Source organism: Triturus cristatus, chromosome 3_2 (assembly GCF_964204655.1).
Source record: "Triturus cristatus chromosome 3_2, aTriCri1.1, whole genome shotgun sequence".
Taxonomy (NCBI): Eukaryota; Metazoa; Chordata; class Amphibia; order Caudata; family Salamandridae; genus Triturus; species Triturus cristatus.
Window position 1 is genome coordinate 795,051,442 of NC_140584.1, and position 15,179 is coordinate 795,066,620.

General features: G+C 45.9%; 1 protein-coding gene across 2 annotated transcripts in view; it reads left to right on the forward strand.

Moving 5' to 3' along the window:
- The window catches only part of INO80D (INO80 complex subunit D), a 294,761-nt gene that overhangs the window by 148,640 nt on the left and 130,942 nt on the right, over positions 1–15,179 (forward strand). For both annotated transcript variants that reach the window (XM_085648924.1, XM_085648925.1), the window contains exon 8: positions 11,408–11,541. In XM_085648924.1, coding sequence (XP_085505050.1) covers positions 11,408–11,541 — 134 coding nt within the window. The remainder of the gene's footprint in view (positions 1–11,407; positions 11,542–15,179) is intronic.

Below are 15,179 nucleotides of genomic sequence, written 5' to 3' on the forward strand. Positions count from 1 at the left end.
CTGTCACATAAGATTTGAATCCAACATCTCATGCATTTTTATTAAAATTTTGGGGGGTTTCTGTTCACGAGGGGTTCACATGCTTGGTATAGATTTTCCACTTGTGTAGATACCCTCCCTCCCAACCAGCTCGCTCTCCCCTGCCCACCTGCATGGAATTATAAAGCAACCACAGCAACACTTTTTTTTCCATATGTCTCTATTTGGCAGTCCCCTGACAGCCAATGGCTTAAGCTTTTCTGATCGACATCTAGCTGCAGATTCCTTACTTTAAAATTTCCCCAGGTGTCAGACAGGTGTGTTCTGCAGATCATCCGAAGAGGCGCCTCCCCTTTCAAGACTGCTCCACCATCTTATGACCAGCTGACGGAAGATCTGTCACTTTTCCTGGAGGAAGTCCTGGCTCTCCCAGACAAGGGAGCCATAGAGCGGGTTCCAGCACCAGAAGTAGGCTGTGGTTGCTCTGCCTGCTTCCAAAAAAAGGTCTTCATCCTATCCTAGATTTTCAAACCCTCAACTTCTTTTTCAGACAGGATACTCACATTGGCTCAGATTTTGTTTGCCCTGAACCTTGGAGACTGGATGGTAGTGTTGGACTTGCAGGACGCTTATTTTTAACATCCTCCGCCCTGCCTGCCCATCGGATTTACCTGTGGCTTACGGTAGGCCATGAGCATTTTCAGTTCACAGTGCTCCCTTTTGGCCTTACCAGCACCTCTTGAGTGTTCAACAAGGTGGTGGTGGTTGCAGCTCATCTGCAAAGATCTGGGGTGCCAGTCTTCCCCATCTCGACTACTGGCTGCTGAAGGTAGGCTTGCCCCAGGCTGTCGTCTCCTGCCTACAGATTATGATATATATCCTGGGGTTCACTATCAATGTGCCTAACTCACACTAGACTCCCTCTCAGATGCTCCCTTTCATCATAGCTGTTCTGAATACATGCAGCTTCGGGCTTATCCTCCTGAGCGGCGAGTCGAGGCTAGTCAGGCTATGATGCCAATGTTTCAGCCTCTATCCTGGGTTTTGGTGAGACTGACTGAGGCTGCCGGGCCTCTTGACTTCATGCATCCTGCTAGTGACACATGCCAGGTGTTTGTGAGCTCTGCAGTGGGACCTGCAGTTCCAGTGGGCGCAGCATCAGGGAAATCTCTCAGACGTGGTCCAGAACTCTGAGGGAACTGCAAAGGATCTGCAGTTGTGGCTAACGAACTGTGATTGTGTCAGAGGCAGACTCCTCTCCCTGCCTCAACCAGATATCGCAGTAGTGACTGTGTCGCTGCTGGGATAAGGCGGCCACCTGGGCAAAATGGAGATCAGAGTACTCTGGTCTCTGGCGGAATCCAGGCTCCACATCAACTTGTTGGCGCTCCGAGCAATCCGATTGGCATTGAAAGCCTTTCTATCCTCCAAGGGAAGGCTGGTTCAAGTGTTCCCGAAAATCACCACGGCCATGTGGTCCTGCAACAAACAGGGCGGGGGGTGGGTCGTGGACCTTTTGTCAAGAGTTCCTGCTTTTTTTGTATATTACTGAAACTTCAGGGCATTTCCCAGCTGGTTCAACACCTGGCAGGTTCCCTAAACGCCAGGGTAGACCAACTCTGTGGTCAATGCCTAGCGAATCATGAATGGAATCTCCACCTGCACAAGGTCTCTTTCAACAGTGGGGAGAGCCTTGGTTAGATCTGTTTGCCTCTGCGGAGAACATGCATCGTCGGCAGTTTTGCATGCTAAAGTTTCTAAGGCTGCTCTCGCTCAGATGTTCTTAGTTTCTGGTGGAGCTTAGACCTCCTATATCTCCACATTTCGGGACCGGCATACAGTATTCCTTTGTTTAATAGCTATTCCAATAAGGGCAGCCACAGTTACTCATGTTTGCCTCCCATTTCGTTAAGCTCCAAGTCAGTGTATCCATCACCAGTAATAACCACAGTTGACTGGCTCATTTCTGCACAGTTGGAATGGTTGCAGTCTTCCACCTTTGAGCGATCAGCTGCAAGTAACGTTTATTCACTATAAGTCTCCAATCAGATGAGGAAAGATTCAGTATCTCAGATGATCTAAGGCCCAGTAGAATTATTGCAGGGTCTGATATCAGTTAGCTCACCACCCTGCCTATGTGGCTTAATATCGGTTTCCAAAAAACGTTTGGAACAGGACCACCACCGATATACATGACACTTCCATCTTGTCCACATCCCGTCCAATGCATACCTTCAGTGTTTTGTTTCAATTACAATGGAGTAATGCCATATGTTGATGCACTCATTCTCTAATCAAAACCTTTTTGCACAGAAAGGGGGTATCAGTTCAAAACCTCTGCCTTCCTAATAAGTTTTATTAGTGCCAGAGTATTTTTCCATTGCTTCATAATGGCCTCGTGGGATTTGGGCCTACATCCCCCAGTATCGCGTAGATGTTTGAAATAGGGCCCTTGGGTAAGGGGTGCAAGTCAGGAAAAGTTCTTCCCATCGTGTGTGCAATCTAAATGCTGCTGCCTTATTTTCTTTGTGAAGAGCTCAGTGATGTAATTGAAATAAGTGCACAAGTTCTGTTCCCTTTTGGTTTGAACTCCTGCTTGCGTTGTAAGAATGATTACATTTTCTCCCCCTGAAATAGATCTCTCAACATTCTACACGCTCCTGCAACCCCCTCCTCAAAGTTGATTTTAGAATAAAACCCTGATAAGAAGTCTAGGTTACGCAGTAAACTGAAGGGGGGGGAAGGACATCAACTTGTAAAGGCTTGTGACGGAGTACCAAATCTGTAGAGTGGGCAGTATTATTTCTGAATAATAACCTATTGGAGGTCATGGGTAGCAAGGAATACCCATGAAGTTTGCCTCCTCACGGCCGCAACCATATGGACCTAGTGACATTTTTTTTCTCTACAGATAAATTCAAAAAAGACTCTGAGCTGGGCTGCTTGGTAGCATTTCTGATATCACGCAGGTCCCGTATCACCTCTCCCTCCCCCAATTTCCTATGGGCTTCCAGTACTTTACCTGAGATGCATGTTCTCTTCCCTGACCAAGCAAAAGTGTCTATGGCTTTCTGAAGTCTCTAGGTTGTTATCCGGTGTCTTTGCTGGGAGAGCCCGAAAAATATAAAGCAGATGAGGTAGCCCATCTAGCTCAATCACGTTGTATATAAAGATTCTACCATATTTGCAGGTCTGTGGTGATTGAGTACAACAATCTGGGGTAACTAGGTGCCTAGAGAATCTTAAACTTCAGTGTAATGTATATTCCCAAATATTTTATTTTGTTATCGGCTAAGCAAAAGGGAGTCTTGTCTGCCGGTTCTACAGAGCACCCTACCTTCAACATTTTGGATTTGGTGGGATTTACCTTGAAACCCGACATCCTACCATACGAGACAAAAATGCCCGTGACACTTTTAATGGAGTGTTGAGTCTGTCTGTGCACCTCCCAAGGGCATCCCCCCGATATCTGGATGTTGCCATATTATTGCAGCAAAGCTTCAACCACCAAAGCAAACCATATTGGGGAGAGTGGGGAAACTTCCTGTGTTCCCCTTTGCCATGGGAATGTCCTCTGAACTAACCCCAATAACTAGAACTCTTGTTGTTTATAGCTCACTTCGATCCAGGTTAGCATGTAAGGCCCCAAATCTATTACCCCTAGAACTTGGGAGAGGAATTCCCAGTTAACCCTGCCAAATGATTTTCAACTTCTAGTGACCGTATCACCAGTGGGATGGTTTTTAATGTGGCTTTCTTAATGAGGTGGAGCATTCTCCTGATTTATTTTTTCCCAGCTCTGCAGAATTAATCTCGATTGATCGGGATCTATTAGAATTGGTAAATGGGGTATCAGTCTATTGGCAAGTACTCAGGTAAAACTTGCATTTGTCATGCTTGTCTGGTTTGTATATTAGGAAGGTATTTGAATCCGCCTATTTGAAGGCAAAAATATTTGTGATTGGTGTATGCAGTTGAAGAGGGCCACTAGGCGATGTGTCGAATCCGATTGGAACTCTTTATGGAATCTGTTCGGGCTATCTGGGTCCAATTATCATTGTCCACTCCATCTGGCTGGGACTTTGGCTACGCCCTTACCTCCATTTAAAAAAAACAAAATTAATTGATCATGTACTGCATCTTAGTCGCACAGCACTCAACTAGTCAGGGTAGAAAGTCTTCAGAAAAAATACTTGTTCAAAGACTAGTGCTACCACAATTACCTCCTTCTCCCACCACCACCTGTAAGGGCAATGATGGTATTACTCCAAAGCATAACCAAGCACTAAATCCTGAAGCAGTATTCCTAATAATGTGGACCCACATTTAATTTTGCGAAAGATAGTGCAGAGCTTATTAGGTTTCTCTACGCAGATGTCGCCCATGACTGAATAGCAACACCACTTCATTTTGAGTTGGATGTATGGACTGACTTTTCTGGTTATCTGTCTCGAAACAGTGGTATTTAAATAAATTGTTGTAGTGAGTGATCCCCCTGTAGGATGTAGGATAATTCTCTAAACAAAACAACAGAAATTTGACAAATTCCTGGAAGTTTGGGATTTGTAGTGTGGACAGTCTTTTTTTTTTATTTTATTTTTTTATGTTAAGGTATGGGTGATGGCAAGATGATAAAGTTTCTGTTGCTACAGGGCTGTCAGGAGGCACAGCCCAGCACAGGTACTTATGTGATGTAGCACGACCTTAATTCCATGGACAGTATATTTTTCTGTTCCGAGTGGTGTGCTGCATTTGGTAGAAAACAAATTGATACATGGATGAGATGAAGAAATGGTTGAAAACCTTGAATTTAGGCAGTTTTAGACCGAGTACTGCTGTTTTTAATACATATTGGGGCGCAAGAAGATAGTGAGCTGCCCATAATCAGACAATTTTCAGTCAAGTGAGGAAGCCTGAATTTGAACCCTAGGTCCTGGAATGAAAGGTAAACACGTAGCCCAGTTGAGCAAATCGTATCCTATTAGATCAGTAACTGATTGTCCAAAGTCACAGCCTAGTACAAATAAGCTTTTTTTTTAAATTATTGTTCGAGGCATATGAGCTGCAGATCACACACTGAGGATAAGATCGCCATCTGGTGTTGGGCTCGGATGATTGCAGGTTGTTGTTGTCTTCGGAAGAAGCCTTTGGTCACGAGGTTGGTGACTCCTCCCCTGGACAACAGTGCGCATGGGCATCCACTCCATCGTCAGATTGTTTTTTTTCCGCCATTGGGTTCGGATGAACTTTTTTCCGCTCCAGCAGAAAACTTTTAGCAATCGATTTATCTCTTTAATCTTCATTCCATCGACGTCTAAATCAACTCGGACCGGTTCCGGAAGCGGCTGATGGACAGGACACCCTTCAAAAAATGCCCCCAGTGTGGAGCGAAGTTCCCCCACAGTGACCACCACGAGGTTTGTAACCTCTGCCTGTCGCCGGAACACAACTAATCCACCTGTCCAGCTTGTGCCGCTTTCCGTTCGAAGAAGACCCTCCGGGACCGAAGAGCTCGACGCCATATTATGGCCAAACCAGCTCCAGAACCGGAGGACATCTTTGCTCAAGATGTTCCTGAAGATGACACCGAATATCTCGATCGTGTCCGAGGCCGACGATTCCGATGACCTCATCACTCCAGGGCAGCGTGTGAGTACCACCCCCCCCTGCCCCTGCCCCATCCAAAAAGACAGTGGTCAAGACTCCGCCAGCTGGGCCCAGTCGCGACCGGAAATCCTCTTCAGCAGCCCCGCCCTCGGGCCCGGCTCCGAAGACATCTAAGCCTGTAGGTAGCTCGGGCTCGAGCAAACCTCATGTGATTGTGCCTTTAACACCCTCGGCACCGAAACAACCACTGTCGGCACCGAAACAGGCTTCAAGACCGAAATCTCCTTCGGCACCGAAACGTTCCTCGGCACCGAAGTCTCCACCGGCGCCGAAACGTTCTTCGACATCGATGCCTAAAAGTCCATCGGCACCGAAACATACATCGGCTCCGAAAAATCCATTGGACCCGAAACATCCTTCGGCACCGAAAACATCATCGGCACCGAAAACTAAGTCCACACCGAAAAAAGCTCATAAAGACCCGAAGCGGCAGTCGCCGCCACCACCTTCGGAGCCAGATGAACTTTTTCGCCCAGATCCTACTCAAAAGCGGATCTACATCAATCCCGACACTGGACATGTGACTGCCGTCCCATATAAAAGCCGAAGCTGGACATCACACCTCCTCCAGCTCCCATACGGAGAAAGGACTGTGCCACTTCACCACTTCGTCCTTCCTCTCCTGTATTACCTCCTAACCCGTCCCCCCCTCCTCCTCCTCCTTCTCCTTTGCCTTTACCATCTCCCTATCATTCACCTCCTCCACAGGATGATAATGATGACTTAGGGGGAGGGGCAGACCCTGATTTATTTAATGATCCTGTTGATCCAAACGACCCTTTTACATTTCCAGACACAGCACCAGTAGATGACTGGTCTTATCCAATGCCTGACATGCCTGACCCCACTACCTACCCCTCCAAGCCCTCCCCTCCTGATGACCATTTGGGGTTTGGCCAACTAATAAATAGGGCAGCAACATTCCATGGTGTCACTATGCACACGGACCCCCTTGAAGAGGACTTTCTCCTCGCTACTTTTGAGCAGTCACAAAAAACTGTTCACATACTGCCCATGATTAAAGGGGTTATAAAGCATGCCACGGAGGTCTTTAAAGACCCTGTTCGAGCGAGGGTTCTCAACCCCCGCATCGAAAAAAAGTACCGACCAGCCCCGCAGGACCCTGCATACATTAAAGCCCAGCTCCCTTTAGACTCCTTGGTCGTATCAAATGCCAGGAAGCGCGTTAACTCACAGACAACTGGAGAAACGCCCCCCCCAGACAAGGAGTCTAAGCTTTTAGAGGCCTCAGGCAAACGAGTCGCCGCACAGGCGGCGAACCACTGGCGTATTGCCAATACCCAGGCCCTGTTAGCCCGGTATGACAGGGCGCATTATGATCAACTTGAGGACCTTATGCAACACCTGCCTGATCCCTTTAAATCCCAGGCCGCTGACCTCATTCAAGAAGGCAAGTTAATATCTAATGCCTCCATTAAATGCGCCTTAGATGCGGCAGACACTGATTCTCGGGCGGTCAATACTAGCGTCTTACTCAGACGACATGCCTGGCTCCGTATTTCCGGTTTTAAACCAGAGGTTCAAACCGCAATTCTAGCTCAACCTTTCAACCAAGAGCAGTTATTTGGCCCTGCAGCGGATACTGCATTAGAAAAAAGGATAATGAGACTGCCAAGTCCATGGGAGCACTGCAGTCTCCTCAAAACCGGGGTTCCTTTCGTCGCTCCTTTTATAGAGGAGGCTCCAAAAACACAGCAACTGAGACCACGTCCACCTTTAAAAATTCTGGACAAACATCCCCTAACAGAGGATATTTCCGGGGAGGTTATAGGGGAAACAATAACAAAGGTCGAGGGCGGGGCAACAACAACACCCGCACCTCCCCAGCCACCAAACAGTGACTTGCCACCACTCCCCCCAGACCATTCCACTCCGGTCGGGGGGCGACTCCAACAATTCCTACCTGTCTGGACTTCCATCACCACAGACAGATGGGTAAGACAAATTATCCAGTCTGGCTACTGCTTAGAACTCATACAATCCCCCCCCAAACATACCACCCAAACAACGTCCAATGTCCTCACATCATCTCTCTCTCCTCAAACAAGAAGTTCAATCCCTGTTACCAAAACATGCGATAGAACCAGTCCCTCTTCAACATCAGGGAACAGGGGTGTATTCTCTATACTTCCTCATTCCCAAAAAGGACAAAACATTACGGCCCATACTGGATCTCAGACTGCTAAACCAGTATATACATTCAGATCATTTTCATATGACCACCCTCCAACAAGTCCTCCCACTGTTACAACAGGGAGACTTCCTTGCCACATTGGACCTCAAGGACGCGTACTTTCACATCCCTATGCATGCCGCTCACAGAAAATATCTACGATTTGTGGTAGATGGGCAACACTATCAATTTACAGTTCTCCCATTCGGAGTAACAACAGCACCCAGAGTGTTCACCAAGTGCTTAGCAGTCGTGGCAGCGCACCTCCGAAGACAACAGATCCATGTCTTCCCCTACCTGGACGATTGGCTCATAAAAGCCAATACTTACCAAAAATGCGTTCTCCACACTCATCGCACGATTCAAACTCTCCACAATTTGGGGTTCACTATCAACTACCCCAAATCCCATCTACAACCTTCCCACTTACATCAGTATCTAGGAGCAACCATAGATACATCCAAAGCCATTGCTTATCCCAGCACTGCCAGGATAGCCAATATACAAAATCTCATCTCTCAATTTCAAACTCATCCATCTCTTCCAGCAAGAGTGTTCATGCAGCTCCTAGGTATGATGGCGTCCTGCATCTCCATAGTCCCACACGCACGGCTTCAGATGCGTCCCTTACAGGAATGTCTAGCACAACAGTGGAACCAAGCTCACGGACAACTTACCGATCTGGTGTTGGTGGACAGTCGCTCGCTTCACTCACTGAAATGGTGGAACACCATCAACCTGTCCAAAGGGCGACCGTTCTTAGAGCCTCTTCCACAAGTTGTGCTAACTACCGACACATCTCTCACAGGGTGGGGAGCCCACCTCCTTCACCATACCACTCAGGGCAGATGGACCAGTCAACAGAAACTGCTCCACATCAACCACCTGGAACTCTTAGCAGTGTTCCTAGCACTAAAATCCTTTCAGGTTCACCTAAAGAACAAAACTGTCCTCATACGCACAGACAACATGACGACAATGTATTATATACAGAAACAGGGAGGGACACATTCTCTCCAACTGTCCCAACTGGCACAGCAAATCTGGAGATGGGCAATCCCCCAAAACATCTACCTGTTAGCAGAACATCTCCCAGGAATCCACAATCAAGTGGCCGACCTAAGTCGCCACACACAGCAGATCCACGAATGGGAACTACACCCCAAGGTTCTACTCCCCTTCTTCCAAAAATGGGGACAACCAGACATAGACCTGTTCGCCACTCCCGAAAACACAAAATGCCCAACCTTCGCCGCCAGGTTTCCACACCCACAGTCGAAGGGCAATGCCCTATGGATGAACTGGTCAGGCAGATTTGCGTACGCTTTTCCGCCTCTCCCACTAGTTCCATTTGTGGTACGCAAACTGAAACAACAGTCACTAACACTAATACTAGTGGCTCCCACTTGGGCACGTCAACCGTGGTTCACCACACTTCTGGAACTATCTTTAGTTCCACATCAAAGGCTACGCCTCTCCCCGGATCTATTAACCCAGAACCATGGAGAAATCAAACACCCAGATCCTCAAACACTGAACCTAGCGATCTGGCTCCTGAGGTCTTAGAGTTCGAATACCTCAATCTCCCTCCAGACTGTATGAATATCATAAAGGAAGCCAGACGACCTACTACTAGAGCGTGTTATGCCGCTAAATGGAAACGATTTGCCATCTACTGCGCTAATAATAACATACATCCATTGGATGCTTCCATCCAAAACATCATTTGCTATCTACTACACTTGCAAAGATGCAATCTAGCGTATTCCTCTATACGTTTACACCTAGCAGCCTTGGCAGCCTACTTGCAAAATAGGCAACACCTGTCCCTTTTTAAGGTACCAGCCATCAAAGCGTTTATGGAAGGTCTCAAAAGAATTCTTCCCCCAAGATTGCCACCTGCCCCAGTGTGGAATCTCAATGTGGTTCTAACAAGACTCATGGGTCCCCCATTTGAACCTATGCACAAATGTGAATTACAATTCCTAACATGGAAGGTAGCTTTCCTTATCGCAATCACTTCCCTACGCAGAGTAAGTGAAATACAAGCCTTTCTTACAACTACACCGTAACAAAGTGGTTCTTAGGACAAACCCTAAATTTCTTCCAAAAGTGATTTCCCCTTTCCACCTTAACCAATCAGTAGAGCTACCAGTCTTTTTCCCAAACCCAGACTCCGTAGCTGAAAGGGCCCTACATACCTTAGATGTCAAAAGAGCCTTGCTTTATTACATCGACAGGACAAAACCTTTTCGAAAGACAAAACAACTCTTTGTTGCTTTCGCACCACCACATAAAGGCAATCCCATCTCCAAATCAGGTATAGCCCGGTGGATAGTTAAATGCATCCAAATATGCTACCTAAAGGCTAAACGTACACTTACAGTTCCCCATAGGGCGCACTCCACGCGTAAAATAAGGGCTTCTATGGCCTTCTTAGGTAACATTCCCTTAGAAGACATTTGCAAGGCAGCCACGTGGTCTACCACGCATACCTTCACTAAACACTATTGTGTTGACGTGCAGGCCAAACAGGCCTCAGTGGGCCAGGCTGTCCTAAAAACTTTATTTCAAGCTGCTGCAACGGATACAGGCGACCACCGCTAAGGGGAAGCACTACTGTATAATCTATCCTCAGTGTGTGATCTGCAGCTCATATGCCTCGAACGGAGTATGCTACTTACCAGTATGCATCTGTTCTTGGCATGTAGAGCTGCAGAGTCACACACGCCCGCCCGCCCGCCTCCCCGGGACCTGTATCTGTTCCAGCATCCGTCTTACTTAGTCATTACACATGGACATCCTTTCTTTCATTCCTATACACCATCTTTTCCCATCATGGCGAAAAAACAATCTGACGATGGAGTGGATGCCCATGCGCACTGTTGTCCAGGGGAGGAGTCACCAACCTCGTGACCAAAGGCTTCTTCTGAAGACAACAACAACCTGCAATCATCCGAGCCCACACCAGATGGCGATCTTATCCTCAGTGTGTGACTGTGCAGCTCTACATGCCAAGAACAGATGCATACAGGTAAGTAGCATATTCCTTATTGTAAGACTAACACTTTTGCATTGAGAGGAAATCTATAGAAGTCAATTAAGTGTTTATAGGATTGCAAATAACATACCGTATATAGAATTCTGTTTTCGTACAACCGAGAGAATGCAATATACATTTAGATTTCTAAGCTCTCTGTGCTATGGCAGCAGAATGGGTGTCTGCTCTAAGGCAGTATATTTGGAGACATTGATTTGTGTTAAAATTTGCTGTGCTTTTTTCTTTTTTTCTTTTTTCCGGAATGTGATTCCCCAAGCCTAGGCATAAAATAGATGATATACCCTCTTCATGTGCTGAAGCAGGTACTGGTTTCATTAAGGTGTATTGTTTTAAACCGACTTGTAAGAGCACCCATGAGAAATATATAATACTTACAGACCTGAGCTGTAGGCCCACAACAGAACACAAACACCTGTCTTTCATAGCTTGTGGCAGCACCTTGCTTTCAATCTTAGTTTGGAAACTTGTGGCAGTTGCTCTCTGTGTTCCCCTTAACAGATGTGCAGATATCCTCTCGAACCGCTCCCAGCAGCTCTTTTCCAGTTGTACGGCCAAATTTGCAGATGGGCAGCAGTGTTCTGTGCCAGTTTTCGACATCACACACCAGACCCCTCTGTGTGAAGAACATGCCAAGAAAATGGTAAGGAAGCATGTATTCCTCTTTCATGTGCTACATCTGCCAGCTAATGATTCATTCAGAGCTGTGATCTAATTGATTGCCTTAGTCCTTACTTCCCTACTCTGCTTGGCTATGAGGACCCAGATGTTTGGGGTGTCTTTGTAAGGCTGGGCTGGCAATTAGAGTGGACTAAGGGAGGATGCTGCTCCTGGTAGGACTTTCCCGAAGTAACTTGTAGCCTACCTTCTAAATTAAATCTAAAACCTGCATATCTTTGAGCTGGCAACTTGACTCCTGCCTACAAGGAGTATCCTCCATTAGAACACGGGCGACTATTGTGAAGCAAGCCTACATGGGGTGAGAGGCAAAGAAATAAAGAGGATGAGGAAGCAGGTAAAAGACAAGAGAACTGAAAAAGGCACAAAGCCCTGAATGATTCACCACTGTCTTCAATCAGACGGCCAGCAGATACTCTGCAGACAGAGCTCAGCTGAAAAGTGCTGATTTTCAGTTGTGTGCTTAGAAATGGTGCCATATTTGGACTGATGGTTAAGATCTCTGAGAACTCCGAAGGTGAGCGAGATTGTTTACATTGTTCTGCAAATCATTTTTTTTTTTTTTTTTTTTTTTGCTGCATCGAGTGGTTCGCCAGAAAGAGCCAATCTGCAGGGTTTTTAAGGAAAAGAGAAACTTTGCTGACTGCTTATAAATTCTTTGAATAAAGTGAAAGCTGAGGAGTAGTTGGCTAGGAACACTGATTTGTTCAAGAAGTCGAGCATTTAAGTCATTGAAAAGACTGGAAGTTTAAGGGTGCTGCAAACTGTCAGTACAGCAGCTGTTCAAACCATCTTTGTGCAAATGAAAAGCATAGCATCTGTTTATTTAGGAGTCCCATGATGTTACCAAGATGACCATCAATGATTAAGGAGCTGAAAGCTGTTGAGTGTCTTACAACTTGCACTTGAGTGGAGAGCAAATAGTCAATCCATTGTAGAGGATCCAAGTGTGACCGTTTAGGAACAGTGTTTATCTTCATCATTCAAGCCTACATGCAGCTGCTTTACAATAACATTGCTTCAAGCGGCATGTGTTTAATTGTGGCTGTGGGGAAGCGTAATTCACATTGTTACAAAGTCTCATACTGCTGGATTACATGTGCATGACTGCTAAGTTGTATTGTAATGGTACATTCTCTTGAAGCAATTTTCAGGACTTAAGTGAGGGCTTACCTCTCACGTGTGTCATGCCCTTTTCATTTGATTCCTGAAGCGAAGCATGATCTCTGCAGTTTCCTTAAGTGGAGTCAAGTTTTGGTGACACATGAACTATTATTGTAGCAGTTCAATGTCTGGAGCAATTATTCAGTACTTGGTTTTGAACCTGTAGACAGTTTATGGTGGATGTGCAATACCGCATATAACCGGTCGCTCACTGGACAAGTCTTTGGGTACATTGATGTCATGTGCTGAAGTTCTGATATCCACGAATTGTTTAGCTGCGCGGTTTCTAGCTGTAGGAAGCTGGCTCTTTATGTGATGGATCAAAAAATCTGATATACCGTGAAGAGAGTCAAGGGGTTCCCTTATGAGTGGACAGAGGCTTTCTATGCAATTCCAAAGTGCTGTGCTGTGCTGCTTGTTGTTGCTGCTTGTTGGTCAGGTAGGGCGGTACGAGTGCCTTCTTTTGAGTATTCCCCTACTGGTGTAGAATCTCCTTGGTTTACTGAAATGTTGGCTAAGAGTTGCCCACCTGTCCTACACTTTCTCTTTTCCTCTTTTGTGGCTTACTTGCACAAGCTGTAGGTTCAGCCCCCACAGAATCCTTGGGTGAGGACTGACACTGGACCTGTACCTCTTTGTGGCTCAAACCAACCATGAGGTGGTTGTTTCTAAGGAGACAGTCAAGGGGGAGGTTTGTACTGACTACCACCCTTCTCCAACTAAGGGACTCCGCTATTTTCAGGGGTACTAAATTCACAGGCATAACAGTAACCTCCGTTGGGATAGTCCTTACTCTTCTAGTTTCACCTGCGATATACTGGTTTGAGTACCAAACTGTCCCACACAGCAGTGTAACTAGCACAGGTATCTCATGGCAGTGTCTGCTTCCCTCTGGAATCGACAACTTACTTTTGGGTACCATTTTCTAGCTGAAAGCTAGAAGGGCTTCCTCATCTGAGGAATATCCCTCAAAACTACACTGCCAACCCCTGGAGATACACTAGTGGATTTGTTTTTAGAACAGGAAGGGTCCTTGACTAGGTGACCTTCCTGTCTACAGTGAAGGCTCCAAGCCTTCATTGGGATCCCAGTTATTACCCTGATATCCTCTTTTGTTTTGTGAAGTGTCTTGGGGCCCACCTTCCTGGACAGCTTTTTAGGGACTTAAATAGGGCTCCTTTTCTGTCTTTAGGGTGGCTCACCTTTTTCTCTTGGGGGACTGGGGAGGATTAGCAATTCATTTCTTTTGTTCATTACTCCATGACTAGTTTTGGGCACTCTTGTATTTACCCAATGATCAGCCTTCTTCCCAAGATCCAAAAGGTATTGATGCAACTTTGCAGAAGTACTGTTACTTCACAGATGTTCTTTCATAAGCAAATTATAAAGCCCATCATAATGTTGCGCCTGAATTCCCTTTAACCAACCACCTGGTGGTTCAACTGAAAAATCTCCAGAATCAACCCAGGACTGATTCTGGGTTTTCTGAGTCTCCCTTATAGATTCCTTAGTGGTAAGTCAAAAGTCCTCAATCTGGGTTTCCTTCATGCGGTCATAGGGATCTGCATTTGTCTCATTCAGTGTTGGGAGCCTATCCCTACACTTTCCCGAGAACAGCTCCAATATGAGAGCCCCAATACTTCTTATTTAACGTTCTCAATTTTTAGTCCCTCTCAAAGTCTGTGAACCATTTGGTGATGTGATATCACCCTCTGACTATTTAGGGACATTCCCTTTATGGGATTTTAGGATCAAAAGCTACTACTTTCTCCCTATTTAAGTTGTTGCCACCAGAAATGGGTCCTAGGCTCATCTCAGTTCTTTCTTTTTCTATAGCCAAGAGTTTAACCTCTAATGCTATCCTCTTTGTTAGTTTTTGAAGATTCGCATCTCGCTATCGATTTTCTTCAGGGGTGCTATCAGTAGTACTCCCAGTAGTGTTGCTTTCTGTGCGGTTATTGGGTGGAGTCAATGTCTACATCCGCCACCTCCTGGTTTCCCCTCTTCTTCCCCAATGGGGATCCTTTATTTGACAAGGCCATATCATTTTCTGCTAGCAACTGCTGAAGGTAAGCTTTTGTGGGTCTAGGTCCCATGGCAAGTTTCCATGTCTTACAGAGCTCCTTACGTTGGGACACCATAACGTGCTGATAAGGTACCAGTTTGAGCTTCTGGAAAGGCACTGCTTCAAACATGGTTTTAAATTAGTTAGGAACTTTTAACACACTTACAATTTTTTATTTAAAGGCCTATCTTAAATACTTTTTACATTCTAAACAGTTTTGCAGAGGGACTTAACCGAGGCCCTAACAGCTAGTTTAAAACCATTTAGGAAAAATTTGAATTTGACAAAAAATAATTTTTAACCGGAGACCATTTTGGATTCCTTATTGGAATCACTTATTAACCAAGTGATACAGCAAATGTCAAGTCTTGTAT